The sequence below is a fragment of the Hypanus sabinus genome, chromosome X1 (assembly GCF_030144855.1).
Source record: "Hypanus sabinus isolate sHypSab1 chromosome X1, sHypSab1.hap1, whole genome shotgun sequence".
NCBI classification, from domain to species: Eukaryota; Metazoa; Chordata; class Chondrichthyes; order Myliobatiformes; family Dasyatidae; genus Hypanus; species Hypanus sabinus.
In genome coordinates this window covers 65,820,251-65,839,872 of record NC_082738.1, presented here as the reverse complement: position 1 = coordinate 65,839,872, position 19,622 = coordinate 65,820,251, and the positions used below count along the sequence as shown (strand labels likewise).

The 19,622-nt window shown below is 46.4% G+C and overlaps 1 protein-coding gene across 6 annotated transcripts in view; it reads left to right on the top strand.

Annotated features, from left to right (window-relative positions):
* Positions 1-19,622, top strand: part of LOC132384979 (protein AF-10-like) — a 379,099-nt gene that overhangs the window by 271,143 nt on the left and 88,334 nt on the right. For all 6 annotated transcript variants that reach the window (XR_009509047.1, XR_009509048.1, XM_059956683.1 and 3 more), the window contains 3 exons: positions 615-732; positions 4,326-4,398; positions 9,642-9,772. Coding sequence is in view for 4 of the 6 variants with exons in the window: in XM_059956683.1 (XP_059812666.1) it covers positions 615-732; positions 4,326-4,398; positions 9,642-9,772 (322 nt within the window). In the remaining 2 variants the exon portion in view is untranslated. The remainder of the gene's footprint in view (positions 1-614; positions 733-4,325; positions 4,399-9,641; positions 9,773-19,622) is intronic.

The window sequence follows — 19,622 nt, the reverse complement described above, 5'->3', positions numbered from 1 at the left end:
TTCTGTGAGTTCAGAGAGGAAAAAAACACATTATCCTTCCCGGTCACTCCCCTAAGCATCGATCCATCCCTACTGAATACGACTGCATTGGCAGGTGTGAGTCAACCTGACCAAGTATGATAAATATTTTAATTGCCTATTATTTTACGTAAATTCATATTTTTTCATTGTTCAGTGAAATAGTCCTTTTATTTTTCAGGTTGACAGCTGGCTGATGTTATTTTTGGTTTGCTGCTGGCAGCAAATTTAAGTTCGGCGTTTTTCATAAATACAAGAAGCTCTCAAATAGACATTGAGTATTTTACTTAAAAGTAACCTTCAACCCAACGTCTTTTTTTCGGAGTTCAAAATGTTTTTGTTGCATGCAGAAATGTAATTTTGTTTTCTCTGCAGGAGTTCATCAATTTCATAAATGCAACACATTATAGTTTGTTTATACATAACATAAAGGCAAAAAAAACGTATGCAGTGTTATTTCATTTTAAATGTCAAACGGGTTTTGCGGCTCCCAGTGTTTTCTTTTCTGTGGGAAACAGGTCCAAGTGGCTCTTTCAGTGGTAAAGGTTGCTGACCCCTGGACTAGTGTAATCACAGTGTTGATTTTTTCTGTGTAGGTGTTTTCCCTGCCTGGCTCATCATACAACCTGGCTCCTTCCAATGTGTTTGGAGGGCCAATTACTCCGGGCTCATCCATCTCTTCACTGTTGAATCCTGTGGAAAGTGGCCAAGCAGGTAGGAAGTTCTTCTCTCATCTGAAATCCATGTTGTTCCGGAGAGCATTTGGGAAGTATGTTAACTTCAACAGCAGTGAGCTGTGGGCTTGAATGTTCTTTCTGGTTGGTCAGAATTAGGATTAATATCACTGGCATGCGTAATGAAATTTGTTACACATCAAAATAATATATTTGAAAACTTAAATTAAATAAATAGTGCCAAAAGAGAACAAAAAATATTGAGGTAGTGTCCATTCAGAAATATGATAGCAGAGGGGAAGAAACTGTTCCTGAAATGTTGAATATGTGTCTTCAGGCTCCTGTACCTCTTTCCTGATGGTAACAATGAAAAGAGGGCATGTCCTGGATGATGGGGGTCCTTAGTGATGGATATGACCTTTTTGAAGCATCGCCTTTTGAAGATGTCTTCGATGCTGGGGAGTCTAGTGCCTGTGATGGAACTGGCTGGGTTTGCAACTTTCTGTAGCTTTTTCCAATCCAATGCAGTGGCCCCTCCATGCCAGACAGTGACGCAGCCAGTTAGAATGCTGTCCATTGTACATCAGTAGAAATTTGCTAGAGTTCTTGGTGACATACCAAATCTTTTCAAGTTCTCAAAAAGATAAAACCTGTTTTTATTTCATGTTTTCACCATCTGTCTTTGCTTGTTTTTTACTAAATGTGTACACCCTGAGTTGTTGGTATGTGGAAATGAAGATCTTCTCACAGTTTCACAACCACACATAGGAATAGGTTCTTGATTAGTCAGGGTGTTAAAGGTTACAGGGAGAAGGCAGGATAATGGGGTTGAGAGGGATAATAAATCAGCCATGGAAATGGGCCAAAAGTCATAATTCTGCTCCTATATCTTACAGTCTCATGGAAGCATTGTATATTACAATAGTCAAGAAATACATTAAAAAAAACTCATCTTCCTGACTTGGAACTTCTTGGTTTTGAAGTAATTGACATAGAATCAAACAAAATGAAAGCAGGCCCTTCACTCACTGAGTCTACACCATCAAATATCTATCTTCACAAACCCTCACTAATCCTGTTATTTTCACCCAACATTTCCTTGAACTTCGCACAGGTTCCTCACTCACCTGCACGCAAGGGGCAATTTACAGTGGCCAATTAATCTACCAACCTGCACAACTTTGGGATGTGGGAGGAAACAGGACACTCACATGGTCAAAGGGAGAACTGTAGGTGGTCCTCTATTGTCTGCTCATGGCCCTGATCCCACCCAAATGGGAATGGCTCAGGCAGGACTCAATGGAATTTCCTCCCAGGTCAGGGTCAGACACACCACGACACAAACTCATTCCTCTTTCAGTGGTAACTTCTTCCCCAGTTATTTCTCTATCTTAGATTCCACCTTGCCCTACCAACATCCCACATTTGAGGCCACTTTGTAGATAGACCTCTCTGATGCCTATTACCTTTCTTCAGCCCTGAACTCCAGGTAAAGTTACCCAAGCCTTATAAGCCAACACAACTCAGAACTCTATTAAAAAAATATTAAAGCTTGGTAACTCTACATGTAAGACAAGAATATCACAAGAAACAACAAAAGATTTAAACAAAATAATATTATATAATTAGAAATTCCTTCTTATTTCTGATCTATGGTCCGTGGTAATAAATTCCACAAAGTCACCACCCTCTGGCTAAAGAAATTCCTCCTCATCTCTGTTCTAAAGGGACTTCCTTGTGTTCTGAGGCTGTGCCCTCTGGTCCTAGACACTTCCACTATAGGAAACATCCTCTCCATGTCCACTCTATCTAGGCCTTTCAATAATCCGTAGGTTTCAATGATATTTCCCCCCTCATTCTTCGAAACTCCAGCGAGTACAGGTACTGAGCCATTAAAAGTTCCTCAAACGTTAACCCTTTCACTCCTAGAATAATTCCTGTGAACCTTCTCTGGACCCTCTCCAATGCCAGCAGATCCCTTCTTAGATGAGGGGCTGAAAATTGCCCACAGTACTCCAAGTGCGGTCTGACCAGTACCTTATAAAGCTTCAACATTACATCCTTATATTCCACATTATTCAACATTACATCCTTATATTCCACATTATTCAACATTACATCCTTATATTCCACATTATTCAACATTACATCCTTATATTCCACATTATTCAACATTACATCCTTATGTTCCACATTATTCAACATTACATCCTTATGTTCCAGTCCTCTCAGAATGAATGCTAAAGTTGCATTTGCCTTCCTTACCACCAACTCAGCCTGCAAGTTCACATTTAGGGAATCCTGTACAAGAACTCCCAAGTCCCTTTGCAACTCTGATTTCTGAATTTGCTCCCCATTTAGAAAATAGTCTACACCTTTATTCCTTCTACCAAGGCGCATGATTCTGACATTCTATGAGCCATCTGAAGGTAAAGTGACCCATGGTGGGCAAAGGAAGTTTTCCGAGATCATGGAGGTTACAGGAACATCAATATTTATCGAGGATACACTTAGTGGCCCACCTTATTAGGCACACCTATACATCAAAGCAAATATCTAATCAGCCAATCATGTGACAGTTACTCAATGCATGAAACTATGCAGACATGGTCAAGCGGTTCAGTTGTTGTTCAGACCAAACATCAGAATGGGGAAGAAATGTGATCTAAGTGACTTTGACCGTGGAATGATGGTTGGTGTCAGATAGGGTGGTTTGAGTATCTCAGAAACTGTTTATCTCCTGGGATTTTCACGCACAGCAGTTTCTACAATTTACAGAGAATGGTGCAAAAATGAAACAAAAACATCCAGTGAGTGGCAGTTCTGTAGGCAAAAACGCCTTGTTAATGAGAGAGGTCAGAGGAGAATGGCTAGATTGGTTCAAGCTGACAGGAAGGCAACAGTAACTCAAATAACCACTTGTTACAAATTACAGGAAGGATATTAATAAGGTTGAAAGAGTGCAGAGAAGGTTTACAAGGATGTTGCCGGGACCTGAGAAACTGAGTTACAGAGAAAGGTTGAATAGGTTAGGACTTTATTCCCTGGAGCGTAGAAGAATGAGGGGAGATTTGATAGAGATATATAAAATTATGATGGGTATAGATAGAGTGAATGCAAACAGGCTTTTTACACTGAGGCCAGGGGAGAAAAAAACCAGAGGACATAGGTTAAGGGTGAAGGGGAAAAAGTTTAAAGGGAACATTGGGGGGGGCTTCTTCACACAGAGAGTGGTGGGAGTGTAGAATGAATTGCCAGATGAAGTGGTGAATGCGGGCTCACTTTTAACATTTAAGAAAAACTTGGACAGGAATATGGATGAGAGGTGTATGGAGGGATATGGTCCAGGTGCAGGTCAGTGGGACTAGGCAGAAAAATGGTTCGGCACAGCTAAGAAGGGCCAAAAAGCCTGTTTCTGTGCTGTAATGTTCTATGGTTCTGTGGTGTGCAGAAGAGCATCTCTGAATGCACAAAAAAATTGAACCTCAAAGTGGGTGGGCTACAGCAGCAGAAGACCCCAACCAAACATTCAGTGGCCACTTTATTAGGTACAGGAGGTCCCTTAAAAAAACTGGCTGCTCAGTGTATATGAACTAAGGATCTGATTTTACTTCTCTCCTGTTTGTTTTCCAGAGCCAGACCTTGATGACAATGATTGCAGCTTTGTCTGCAGAGACAGTTCTTCTAGAGGAAGTCTTTCTCCAACGTAAATATTGCCATTTACTTTACTTTTCCATACCTCTCCTTTCTATTAGTGCTGTGTCATATGCACTGGACATCAGTTAGGCCATTTTCTATCCTGCTTCAATATTTGATTAGTCACACGAACATCAAAAACATGCAGTGAAATGTGTCATTTGTGTCAAAGACCAACACTCACCGAGGATGTGCTGGGAGTAGCCTGCAAGATTGGCAACATAGCATGTCCACACATAATAACCCTAGTCAGTATATCTTTTGGAATGTGGGAAGAAACCAGAGCACCTGGAGGAAACCCACGTGATCACAGGGAGAATGTACTAAATTCTTACAGACAGTGACGGGAATTGAACCCTGATTGTGATTGCTGGCACTGTAAATTGTTGTGCTAACTGCTGCACTACCATGCTGCTTCCCCCACCCCCATTCCATCAGATCATGGTTGATCCACCCCTCAGTCCATAAGATCATAAGATATAGGAGCAGAAGTAAGCCATTTGGCCCATTGAGTGTGCTCCGCCATTCAATCATGGGCTGATCCAATTCTTCCAGTCACCCCCACTCCTTGTTTTCACTCCATACCCTTTGATGCCCTGGCTAATCAAGAAGTGATCTATCTCTGCCTTAAATACACCCAATGACTTGGCCTCCACAGCCGCTCATGGCAACAGATTCCACAGATTTACTACCCTCTGATTAAAGTAATTTCTCCACATTTAAGTTCCAAAAGGACGTCCTTCAATCCTGAAGTCGTGCTCTCTTGTCCTGGACTCCCCTACCATGGGAAATAACTTTGCCATATCTAATCTGTTCAGGCCTTTTAACATTCAGAATGTTTCTATGAGATTTCACTTCATTCTCCTGAACTCCAGGGAATACAGCCCAAGAGCTGCCAGACATTCCTCATACAGTAACCCTTTCATTCCTGGAATCATTCTTGTGAATCTTCTCTGAACCCTCTCCAATGTCAGTATATCCTTTCTAAAATAAGGAGCCCAAAGCTGCACACAATACCTCAAGTGTGGTCTCGTGAGTGCCTTATACAGCCTCAATATCACATCCCTGCTCTTATATTCTATACCTCTAGAAATGAATGCCAACATTGCATTCACCTTCTGCACCATCGACTCAACCTGGAGGTTAACCTTCAGGGTATCCTGCACAAGGACTTCCAAGACCCTTTGCATCTCTGCATTTTGAATTCTCTCCCCATCTAAGTAATAGTCTGCACATTTATTTCTTCCACCAAAGTGCATGACCATACACCTTCCAACATTGTATTTCACTTGCCACTTCTTTGCCCTTTCCCCTAAACTATCTAAGTCTCTCTGCAGGTTCTCTGTTTGCTCAACACTACCCACTCCTCCACCTATCTTTGTATCATCGGCAAATCTAGCCACAAATCCATTAATCCCATAGTCCAAATCATTGACATACATCATAAAAAGCAGTGGTCCCAACACCGACCCCTGTGGAATTCCACTGGTAACTGGCAGCCAGCCAGAATAGGATCCCTTTATTCCCACTCTCTGTTTTCTGCCAATCAGCCAATGTTCCACCCATGCTAGTAACACCCCTATAATTCCATGGGATTTTACCTTGCTAAGCAGCCACATGTGTGGCACCTTGTCAAAGGGCTTCTGAAAATCCAAGTACACCACATTTACTGCATTTCCTTTGTCTACCCTACTTGTAATTTCCTCAAAAAATTGCAGTAGGTTAGTCAGGCAGGATTTTCCTTTCAGGAAACCATGCTGGATTTGGCCTATCTTGTCATGTGCCTCCAGGTACTCTGTAATCTCATCCCTAACAATCTATTCCAACAACTTCCCAACCACTGATGTCAGGCTAACAGGTATATAGTTTCCTTTCTGCTGCCTCCCATCCTTCTTAAATAGCAGAGTAACATTTGCAATTTTCCAGTCATCCAGTACAATGCCAGATCTATTGATTCTTGAAAGATCATTGTTAATGCCTCTGCAATCTCTCCAGCTACTTCCTTCAGAACCCAAGGGTGTATTCCATCAGGTCCAGGAGATTTATCCACCCTCAGACCATTAAGCTTCCTGTGCACTTTCTCAGTTGTAATTTTCACTGCACAAACTTCACTTCCCTGACACTTCTGAATGTCCGGTATACTGCAGATGTTTACCACTGTGAAGAATGATGCAAATTATGCATTCAGTTCCTCTGCCATCTCTGTGTCTCTCATTACAATATGTCCAACGTAATATTCTATTGGTCCTATATCTACCCTCGACTCTCTTTTACACTTTATATACTTAAAAAGGGTTTTAGTATCATCTTTGATATTAGTCACCAGCTTCCTTTCATAAATCATCTTTTCCCTCCTAATGACCTTCTTAGTTTTGCTCTACAAGTTTTTAAAAGCTTCCCAATCCTCTATCTTCCCACTAGCTTTGGCTTCCTTGTATACCATTTCTTTTGCTTTTACTTTGGCTCTGACTTCACTTGTCAGCCACGGTGGTGTCCATCCATTTGAAAATTACTTCTTATTTGAAATATATCTGTCTTGCACTTCCCTTATTTTTTGCAGGAACTCCAGCCATTGCTGCTCTGCTGTCCTTCCTGCTAGTGTTTCTTTCCAGTCAACTTCGACCAGTTCCCCTCTCCCTCTCAAATTTCAAAGTGAACTCGGTTATATTGTGATCACTGTTCCCTAAGAGTTCCTTAACTTTAAGCTCTCTTATCACCTCTGGTTCATTACACAATACCCAATCCAGTACAGCCGATCCCCTAGTGGGCTCAACAACAAGCTGTTCTAAAAAGCCATTTCGTAGACATTCTGCAAATTCTCGCTCATGAGGTCCAGTACTGGCCTGGTTTTCCCAATCCACTTTCATGTTAAAATTCCCAGTGATTATCATAACATTGCCCTTCTGACACGCCTTTTCTAAATACTTCTGTAATTTGTAATCCACATCCCGGCTGCTGTTTAGAGGCCTGTATACAACTGCCATTAGGGTCCTTTTACCCTTGTCATATCTTAACTCAACCCGTAGAGACTCTATACCTTCCAATCCTATGTCATCCCTTTCTAATGACTTAATATTATTTCTTCAGTCATTACTTAAATCTCCAGAAGTCTATTGATGTAGCCTTTTAGAAGATCTAGCTTGTTCCCTGGTGTACAAGCATCCATAGGTCTTTCTACATTAAGAACCTATGCTGCTCTTTGAAGCTTGAGGGGTGTTGGATGCAGGTACTCTCATGACAGTTAGCAGCTATTTAGATGGGCATCTGTCGTAGAACATGTTGAAATGAGTGTTAGAAATGGAGTTGGTATAGACAGGTACCTTAAACATAAGGGTTCCGCAGATATTGAAAATCAAGAGCAACACACAATTCTGGAGGAATTCAGCAGGTCAGGCAGCATCTATGGAGGGGAATAAACAGTCAACAGGTCCTGTGTGCTGCTATTATGTCCATTTGTCTATTGCTTTAAATGGATACCTGATGGCTAGAATAAGCATGGCGTTTCTGTGCTATATCACTCTTAACAGAGAGTTCTGTGAGCACAGAGACACTGAAAATCTTGAGCAACACATAAAAAACACTGGAACACCTCAACAGGTCAGGCAATATCTATGGAGGGAAATGGACAGTCGACATTTCAGTCCTGATGAAGGGTCTCTGCCCAAAGCGTCGACTGCCCATTCCTCTCTATAGATGCTGACTGACCTGCTGAGTTCCTCCAGCGCTTTGTATCTTTGTATGAGCAGAAATTACTTGACCAGCCACAATGAAAGGGGGCAGAGAGTAACTAGCTATTTGCCTCATAGAGTAATGCAACATGAAAAAAGGCCCTTCAGCCTAACTCATCCATGCTAACGAAGATGCCCACCTAAGTTAGTCCAATTTGTCTCCTGTTCTTCACTGTAGAATTTTATTCTTTGGAGAATCACTTACAATGGTATTTGATTTTCCGTGTCTTTCCATCACAAAAGATCTGTTTTTCATCATCTTCAACAAATCTTGATCGTGGCCATAACACATCAGTTTCCACTATACATTGATGGTACCTGGATCTCCCACATTGCCTTTCCATGAAGATCCTGCCAATGTCTTTGATCTTTGTAATGATTTCTGTGTTTTGACCACTGACTCCAGTTCTCTCCCTGGCAAGTGTCTGAATCTGACTGTGATCTCAGTTGGCCCTGGACTGAGTTTCCTTGCTACACTCCTCCATCAGTAAAGCTTCCACACCGTAGTCTGACTCCACTTTGATCTGCAGAAATCCTCCCCCTTGCCTCTGTTCCTTTGGCTGTCCTTGTTGCACTTCCCACTAACACAGAGCGAGAGATTAGTTTTATTTGTCACAAGTTCATTGAAACATATGGTGAAATGCATCATTTGCAACAGTGACCAATACAATTCGAAGAGTATGCCTGGAGCAGACCATGAGAGACGCCATGCTACCTATGCCAACATAGCATGCCCTCAACTCACTAACCCTAACCACTCATCTTTAGAATAAGGGAGGAAATCTATGTGGTCAAAGGGAGAACATACAAACTCCTTATAGGCAGCAGCCTACAGGAATCAGATGGTGATCGGTGATCACTGGCACTGTAAAGTTTTGTGTTCAGCGCTAAAGAATCGTGCCACAATTGCTGGATCTCTCTGCCAGAGACAGGAAAAGCCCATCAAATACCCATTTACACAGATTCTTACACTGATCTCCCCACTTTCTCATTGACTCCCCCCAAGATACTGCCACTCATCTACACACCTAGGGTAGCTTCCAGCCACAAACCAACCTACATGTCTTTGGGACATGGAGTATGTGGGGGGAGGGAATGGGAAACTGAAGCACCCATGGGAAACCCAAGCAGTCATAGGGAGAATATGCAACTCCACACAGATGGCACTGGAGATCAGATTCAACCCTAGTTGATGGAGGCAACAGTTCAGTTAACTGTTTCACTGTGCCACTCCAATGTTTAAAAGGCCATTCAGCCCATCATGTCTCTGCCAGCAGTAAACTATTCTAACAAACTCCAACTTTCAAGCTCATTTTGTGGCCTTGTGGTTATGACATGTCAAGCACCCTCCATCCAATTTTGATTGTTTCTGCCTGAAAAGCCCTTTTAAGGGTCTGATCATCCTCTTGTTCATCTGTCAAGGAATTATGTTGACAAAACCTAATACTTTAAGGTTAAAAGGAGATACTCATTCACGTTCATTTGAGATACAACCTAGACTTTTCCCACTCTCCCATTCTTACAGATCTCCCATTGGTGGCCTATCCATGCTCTACAATCAAACAATAACCAGTCAGCTGGAGAATGTACCACAGACAACATCCAACATTGAAGAACTCTTGGACAAGCACTGGAGTGGAGAAGGAGGCATTGACAGTAAGTACAGAGTGTATGCACGTTAAGACTGCTGTATAGGGATATACCAGCAAACTGTCCCCGCCTATGTAGATAGTGGGCATTTTTATGCACGCAAATGGAAGAGATTTGATAGGAGTGTTCAAAATACTGCCAAGTTTTCATTGGGTAGATGATACCATAAGATACTGTATAGGAGCAGGATTAGGCCATTCAACCCATTGAGTCTGTCCCAATTTTGTCATGGCTGATTTATTCTCCTGCCTTCTCACTGTAACCTTTGATGCCTTTACTCGTCAAGAGCCTATCAACCTCTGCTTTAAATATACCCAATGACTTGGCCTCCACAACAGTCCATGGCAAGGAATTCCATAAATTCACCAACCTCTGGCTAAAGAAATTCCTCCTCATCTCTGTTCTGAAGGGATGTCCTTGTATTCTGAGGCTGTACCTTCTAGTCCTAGACTCCCCCACTATAGGAAACATCCTCACCGTGTCCACTGTATCTGTGTCCTCTGGTCCTAGACTCCCCCACTATAGGAAACATCCTCTCCACGTCCATTCTATCTGTGTCCTCTGGTCCTAGACTCCCCCACTATAGGAAACATCCTCTCCACATCCACTCTATCTGTGTCTTCTGGTCCTGGACTCTCCCACTATAGGAAACATCCTCCACATCCACTGTATCTGTTTCCTCTGGTCCTAGACTCCCCAACTATAGGAAACATCCTCTCCACATCCACACTATCTGTGTCCTCTGGTCCTAGACTCCCCCAGTATAGGAAACATCCTCCGCATCCACTGTATCTGTGTCCTCTGGTCCTAGACTGCCCCACCATAGGAAACATCCTCTCCACATCCACTCTATCTGTGCCTTCTGGTCCTAGACTCCCCCACTACAGGAAACATCCTCTCCACATCCACTCTATCTGTGCCCTCTGTTCCTAGACTCCCCCACTATAGGAAACATCCTCTCCACATCCACACTATCTGTGTCCTCTGGTCCTAGACTCCCCCACTACAGGAAACATCCTCATCACATCCACTCTATCTGTGCCCTCTGGTCCTAGACTCCCCCACTATAGGAAACATCCTCTCCACATCCACTCTATCTGTGTCCTCTGGTCCTAGACTCCCCCACTATAGGAAACATCCTCACCGTGTCCACTCTATCTGTGTCCTCTGGTCCTAGACTCCCCCACTATAGGTAACATCCTCTCCACATCCACTCTATCTGTGTCCTCTGGTCCTAGTCTCCCCCACTATAGGAAACATTCTCTCCACATCCACTCTATCTGTGCCCTCTGGTCCTAGACTCCCCCACTATAGGAAACATCCTCTCCACATCCACTCTATCTGTGTCCTCTGGTCCTTGACTCCCCCACTACAGGAAACATCCTCTCCACATCCACTCTATCTGTGTCTTCTGGTCCTAGACTCCCCCACTATAGGAAACATCCTCTCCACATCCCCTGTATCTGTGTCCCCTGGTCCTAGTCTCTCCCACTATAGGAAACATCCTCTCCACATCCCCTCTATCTGTGTCCTCTGGTCCTAGACTCCCCCACTATAGGAAACATACACTCCACATCCACTCTATCTGTGCCTTCTGGTCCTGGACTCCCCACTATAGGAAACATTCTCTCCACATCCCCTCTATCTGTGTCCTCTGGTCCTGGACTCTCCCACTATGGGAAACATCCTCTCCACATCCCCTCTATCTGTGTCCTCTGGTCCTAGACTCTCCCACTATAGGAAACATCCTCTCCACATCCAGTCTATCTGTGTCCTCTGGTCCTAGACTCCCCCACTATATGAAACATCCTCTCCACATCCACACTATCTGTGTCCTCTGGTCCTAGACTCCCCCACTATAGGAAACATCCTCTCCACATCCACTCTATCTGTGCCCTCTGTTCCTAGACTCTCCCACTATAGGAAACATCCTCACCGTGTCCACGCTATCTGTGTCCTCTTGTCGTGGACTCTCCCACTATGGGAAACATCCTCTCCACATCCACTCTATCTGTGCCTTCTGGTCCTGGACTCCCCACTATAGGAAACATTCTCTCCACATCCCCTCTATCTGTGTCCTCTGGTCCTGGACTCTCCCACTATGGGAAACATCCTCTCCACATCCCCTCTATCTGTGTCCTCTGGTCCTAGACTCTCCCACTATAGGAAACATCCTCTCCGCATCCACTCTATCTGTGTCCTCTGGTCCTAGACTCCCCCACTATAGGAAACATCCTCTCCACATCCACAGTATCTGTGTCCTCTGGTCCTAGACTCCCCCACTACAGGAAACATCCTCTCCACATCCACTCTATCTGTGTCCTCTGGTCCTAGACTCCCCCACTATAGGAAACATCCTCTCCACATCCACTCTATCTGTGCCCTCTGTTCCTAGACTCCCCCACTATAGGAAACATCCTCTCCACATCCACACTATCTGTGTCCTCTTGTCCTAGACTCCCCCACTACAGGAAACATCCTCTCCACATCCACTCTATGTGTGTCCTCTGGTCCTAGACTCCCCCACTATAGGAAACATCCTCTCCACATCCACTCTATCTGTGCCCTCTGTTCCTAGACTCTCCCACTATAGGAAACATCCTCACCAGGTCCACTCTATCTGTGTCCTCTTGTCGTGGACTCTCCCACTACAGGAAACATCCTCTCCATATCCACTCTATCTGTGTCCTCTGGTCCTAGACTCCCCCACTAAAGGAAACATTCTCTCCACATCCCCTCTATCTGTGTCCTCTGGTCCTGGACTCTCCCACTATGGGAAACATCCTCTCCACATCCCCTCTATCTGTGTCCTCTGGTCCTAGACTCTCCCACTATAGGAAACATCCTCTCCACATCCACTCTATCTGTGTCCTCTGGTCCTAGACTCCCCCACTATAGGAAACATCCTCTCCACATCCACACTATCTGTGTCCTCTGGTCCTAGACTCCCCCACTACAGGAAACATCCTCTCCACGTTCATTCTATCTGTGTCCTCTGGTCCTAGACACCCCCACTATAGGAAACATCCTCTCCATGTCCATTCTATCTGTGTCCTCTGGTCCTAGACTCCCTCACTATAGGAAACATCCTCTCCACATCCACTCTATCTGTGTCTTCTGGTCCTGGACTCTCCCACTATAGGAAACATCCTCCACATCCACTGTATCTGTTTCCTCTGGTCCTAGACTCCCCCAGTATAGGAAACATCCTCCGCATCCACTGTATCTGTGTCCTCTGGTCCTAGACTGCCCCACCATAGGAAACATCCTCTCCACATCCACTCTATCTGTGCCCTCTGGTCCTAGACTCTCCCACTATAGGAACCATCCTCTCCACATCCACTCTGTCTGTGTCCCCTGGTCCTAGACTCTCCCACTATAGGAAACATCCTCTCCACATCCAATCTATCTGTGTCCTCTGGTCCTAGACTCCCCCACTATAGGAAACATCCTCTCCACACCCACGCTATCCATGTCCTCTGTTCCTAGACTCCCCCACTATAGCAAACAACCTCTCCACATCCACTCTATCTGTGTCCTCTGGTCCTAGACTCCCCCACTATAGGAAACATTTTCTCCACATCCCCTGTATCTGTGTCCCCTGGTCCTAGTCTCTCCCACTATAGGAAACATCCTCTCCACATCCACTCCTATCTGTGCCCTCTGGTCCTAGCGTCTCCCACTGTAGGAAACATCCTCCACATCCACTCTATCTGTGTCTTCTGGTCCTGGACTCCCCCACTATAGGAAACATTCTCTGCACATCCACTCTATCTGTGTCCTCTGGTCCTAGACTCTCCCACGATAGGAAACATCCTCTCCACATCCCCTCTATCTGTGTCCTCTGGTCCTAGACTCCCCCACTATAGAAAACATCCTCTCCACATCCACTCTATCTGTGTCCTCTGGTCCTAGACACCCCAACAATAGGAAACATCCTCTCCACATCCACTCTATCTGTGTCCTCTGGTCCTAGACTCCCCCGCTATAGGAAACATCCTCTCCATATCCACTCTATCTCTGTCCTCTGGTCCTAGACTCTCCCAGTATAGGAAACATCCTCTCCACATCCACTCTATCTGTGTCCTCTGGTCCTGGCATCTCCCACTATAGGAAACATCCTCTCCACATCCACTCTGTCTGTGTCCTCTGGTCCTAGACTCTCCCACTATAGGAAACATCCTCTCCACATCCACTCTATCTGTGTCCTCTTGTCGTGGACTCTCCCACTACAGGAAACATCCTCTCCATATCGACTCTATCTGTGTCCTCTGGTCCTAGACTCCCCCACTATAGGAAACATTCTCTCCACATCCCCTCTATCTGTGTCCTCTGGTCCTGGACTCTCCCACTATGGGAAACATCCTCTCCACATCCCCTCTATCTGTGTCCTCTGGTCCTAGACTCTCCCACTATAGGAAACATCCTCTCCACATCCACTCTATCTGTGCCTTCTGGTCCTAGACTCCCCCACTACAGGAAACATCCTCTCCACATCCACTCTATCTGTGTCCTCTGGTCCTAGACTCCCCCACTATAGGAAACATCCTCTCCACATCCACTCTATCTGTGCCCTTTGTTCCTAGACTCCCCCACTATAGGAAACATCCTCTCCACATCCACACTATCTGTGTCCTCTGGTCCTAGACTCCCCCACTACAGGAAACATCCTCTCCACATCCACTCTATCTGTGTCTTCTGGTCCTGGACTCCCCCACTACAGGAAACATCCTCTCCACGTCCATTCTATCTGTGTCCTCTGGTCCTAGACTCCCCCCCTATAGGAAACATCCTCTCCACGTCCATTCTATCTGTGTCCTCTGGTCCTAGACTCCCTCACTATAGGAAACATCCTCTCCACATCCACTCTATCTGTTTCCTCTGGTCCTAGACTCCCCCAGTATAGGAAACATCCTCCGCATCCACTGTATCTGTGTCCTCTGGTCCTAGACTGCCCCACCATAGGAAACATCCTCTCCACATCCACTCTATCTGTGCCTTCTGGTCCTGGACTCTCCCACTATAGGAAACATCCTCTCCACATCCACTGTATCTGTGCCCTCTGGTCCTAGACTCTCCCACTATAGGAACCATCCTCTCCACATCCACTCTGTCTGTGTCCTCTGGTCCTAGACTCTCCCACTATAGGAAACATCCTCTCCACAGCCAATCTATCTGTGTCCTCTGGTCCTAGACTCCCCCACTATAGGAAACATCCTCTCCACACCCACACTATCCATGTCCTCTGTTCCTAGACTCCCCCACTATAGCAAACAACCTCTCCACATCCACTCTATCTGTGTCCTCTGGTCCTAGACTACCCCACTATAGGAAACATTTTCTTCACATCCCCTGTATCTGTGTCCCCTGGTCCTAGTCTCTCCCACTATAGGAAACATCCTCTCCACATCCACTCTATCTGTGCCCTCTGGTCCTAGCGTCTCCCACTGTAGGAAACATCCTCCACATCCACTCTATCTGTGTCTTCTGGTCCTGGACTCCCCCACTATAGGAAACATCCTCTCCACATCCACTCTATCTGTGTCCTCTGGTCCTAGACTCCCCCAGTATAGGAAACATCCTCTCCACATCCACTCTATCTGTGTCCTCTGGTCCTGGCATCTCCCACTATAGGAAACATCCTCTCCACATCCACTCTGTCTGTGTCCTCTGGTCCCAGACTCTCCCACTATAGGAAACATCCTCTCCACATCCACTCTATCTGTGCCTTCTGGTCCTGGACTCCCCACTATAGGAAACATTCTCTCCACATCCCCTCTATCTGTGTCCTCTGGTCCTGGACTCTCCCACTATGGGAAACATCCTCTCCACATCCACTCTATCTGTGTCCTCTGGTCCTAGACTCTCCCACTATAGGAAACATCCTCTCCGCATCCACTCTATCTGTGTCCTCTGGTCCTAGACTCCCCCACTACAGGAAACATCCTCTCCACATCCACTCTATCTGTGTCCTCTGGTCCTAGACTCCCCCACTATAGGAAACATCCTCTCCACATCCACTCTATCTGTGCCCTCTGTTCCTAGACTCCCCCACTATAGGAAACATCCTCTCCACATCCACACTATCTGTGTCCTCTGGTCCTAGACTCCCCCACTACAGGAAACATCCTCTCCACATCCACTCTATCTCTGTCCTCTGGTCCTAGACTCCCCCACTATAGGAAACATCCTCTCCACATCCACTCTATCTGTGCCCTCTGTTCCTAGACTCCCCCACTATAGGAAACATCCTCTCCACAACCACACTACCTGTGTCCTCTGGTCCTAGACTCCCCCACTACAGGAAACATCCTCACCACATCCACTCTATCTGTGCCCTCTGGTCCTAGACTCCCCCACTATAGGAAACATCCTCTCCACATCCACTGTATCTGTTTCCTCTGGTCCTAGACTCCCCCACTATATGAAACATCCTCTCCACATCCACACTATCTGTGTCCTCTGGTCCTAGACTCCCCCAGTATAGGAAACATCCTCCGCATCCACTGTATCTGTGTCCTCTGGTCCTAGACTGCCCCACCATAGGAAACATCCTCTCCACATCCACTCTATCTGTGCCTTCTGGTCCTAGACTCCCCCACTACAGGAAACATCCTCTCCACATCCACTCTATCTGTGTCCTCTGGTCCTAGACTTTCCCCACTATAGGAAACATCCTCTCCACATCCACTCTATCTGTGTCCTCTGGTCCTAGACTCCCCCACTATAGGAAACATCCTCACCGTGTCCACTCTATCTGTGTCCTCTGGTCCTAGACTCCCCCACTATAGGAAACATCCTCTCCACATCCACTCTATCTGTGTCCTCTGGTCCTAGTCTCCCCCACTATAGGAAACATTCTCTCACATCCACTCTATCTGTGCCCTCTGGTCCTGGACTCCCCCACTATAGGAAACATCCTCTCCACATCCACTATATCTGTGGTCCTTGACTCCCCCACTACAGGAAACATCCTCTCCACATCCACTCTATCTGTGTCCTCTGGTCCTGGACTCCCTACTATAGGAAACGTCCTCTCCACATCCCCTCTATCTGTGTCCTCTGGTCCTGGGCTCTCCCACTATAGGAAACATCCTCTCCTCATCCCCTCTATCTGTGTCCTCTGGTCCTAGACTCTCCCACTATAGGAAACATCCTCTCCACATCCACTCTATCTGTGTCTTCTGGTCCTAGACTCCCCCACTATAGGAAACATCCTCTCCACATCCACTCTATCTGTGTCCTCTGGTCCTAGACTCTCCCACGATAGGAAACATCCTCTCCACATCCCCTCTATCTGTGTCCTCTGGTCCTAGACTCCCCCACTATAGGAAACATCCTCTCCACATCCACTCTATCTGTGTCCTCTGGTCCTAGACACCCCAACAATAGGAAACATCCTCTCCACATCCACTCTATCTGTGTCCTCTGGTCCTAGACTCCCCCGCTATACGAAACATCCTCTCCATATCCTCTCTATCTGTGTCCTCTGGTCCTAGACTCCCCCAGTATTGGAAACATCCTCTCCACATCCACTCTATCTGTGTCCTCTGGTCCTGGCATCTCCCACTATAGGAAACATCCTCTCCACATCCACTCTGTCTGTGTCCTCTGGTCCTAGACTCTCCCACTATAGGAAACATCCTCTCCACATCCACTCTATCTGTGTCCTCTGGTCCTAGACTCCCCCACTATAGGAAACATCCTCTCCACATCCACTCTATCTGTGCCTTCTGGTCCTGGACTCCCCACTATAGGAAACATTCTCTCCACATCCGCTCTATCTGTGTCCTCTGGTCCTGGACTCTCCCACTATGGGAAACATCCTCTCCACATCCCCTCTATCTGTGTCCTCTGGTCCTAGACTCTCCCACTATAGGAAACATCCTCTCCGCATCCACTCTATCTGTGTCCTCTGGTCCTAGACTCTCCCACTACAGGAAACATCCTCTCCACATCCACTCTATCTGTGTCCTCTGGTCCTAGACTCCCCCACTATAGGAAACATCCTCTCCGCATCCCCTCTATCTGTGTCCTCTGCTCCTAGACTCTCCCACTATAGGAAACATCCTCTCCACATCCACTCTATCTGTGTCCTCTGGTCCTAGACTCCCCCACTATAGGAAACATCCTCTCCACATCCACACTATCTGTGTCCTCTGGTCCTAGACTCCCCCACTACAGGAAACATCCTCTCCACGTCCATTCTATCTGTGTCCTCTGGTCCTAGACTCCCTCACTATAGGAAACATCCTCTCCACGTCCATTCTATCTGTGTCCTCTGGTCCTAGACTCCCTCACTATAGGAAACATCCTCTCCACATCCACTCTATCTGTGTCTTCTGGTCCTGGACTCTCCCACTATAGGAAACATCCTCCACATCCACTGTATCTGTTTCCTCTGGTCCTAGACTCCCCCACTATAGGAAACATCCTCTCCACATCCACACTATCTGTGTCCTCTGGTCCTAGACTCCCCCAGTATAGGAAACATCCTCCGCATCCACTGTATCTGTGTCCTCTGGTCCTAGACTGCCCCACCATAGGCAACATCCTCTCCACATCCACTCTATCTGTGCCTTCTGGTCCTAGACTCCCCCACTACAGGAAACATCCTCTCCACATCCACTCTATCTGTGTCCTCTGGTCCTAGACTCCCCCACCATAGGAAACATCCTCTCCACATCCACTCTATCTGTGCCCTCTGTTCCTAGACTCCCCCACTATAGGAAACATCCTCTCCACATCCACACTACCTGTGTCCTCTGGTCCTAGACTCCCCCACTACAGGAAACATCCTCACCACATCCACTCTATCTGTGCCCTCTGGTCCTAGACTCCCCCACTATAGGAAACATCCTCTCCACATCCACTCTGTCTGTGTCCTCTGGTCCTAGACTTCCCCCACTATAGGAAACATCCTCTCCACATCCACTCTATCTGTGTCCTCTGGTCCTAGACTCCCCCACTATAGGAAACATCCTCACCGTGTCCACTCTATCTGTGTCCTCTGGTCCTAGACTCCCCCACTATAGGAAACATCCTCTCCACATCCACTCTATCTGTGTCCTCTGGTCCTAGTCTCCCCCACTATAGGAAACATTCTCTCCACATCCACTCTATCTGTGCCCTCTGGTCCTAGACTCCCCCACTATAGGAAACATCCTCTCCACATCCACACTACCTGTGTCCTCTGGTCCTAGACTCCCCCACTACAGGAAACATCCTCACCACATCCACTCTATCTGTGCACTCTGGTCCTAGACTCCCCCACTATAGGAAACATCCTCTCCACATCCACTCTGTCTGTGTCCTCTGGTCCTAGACTTCCCCCACTATAGGAAACATCCTCTCCACATCCACTCTATCTGTGTCCTCTGGTCCTAGACTCCCCCACTATAGGAAACATCCTCACCGTGTCCACTCTATCTGTGTCCTCTGGTCCTAGACTCCCCCACTATAGGAAACATCCTCTCCACATCCACTCTATCTGTGTCCTCTGGTCCTAGTCTCCCCCACTATAGGAAACATTCTCTCCACATCCACTCTATCTGTGCCCTCTGGTCCTAGACTCCCCCACTATAGGAAACATCCTCTCCACATCCACACTACCTGTGTCCTCTGGTCCTAGACTCCCCCACTACAGGAAACATCCTCACCACATCCACTCTATCTGTGCCCTCTGGTCCTAGACTGCCCCACCATAGGAAACATCCTCTCCACATCCACTCTATCTGTGCCTTCTGGTCCTGGACTCTCCCACTATAGGAACCATCCTCTCCACATCCACTCTGTCTGTGTCCTCTGGTCCTAGACTCTCCCACTATAGGAAACATCCTCTCCACATCCAATCTAT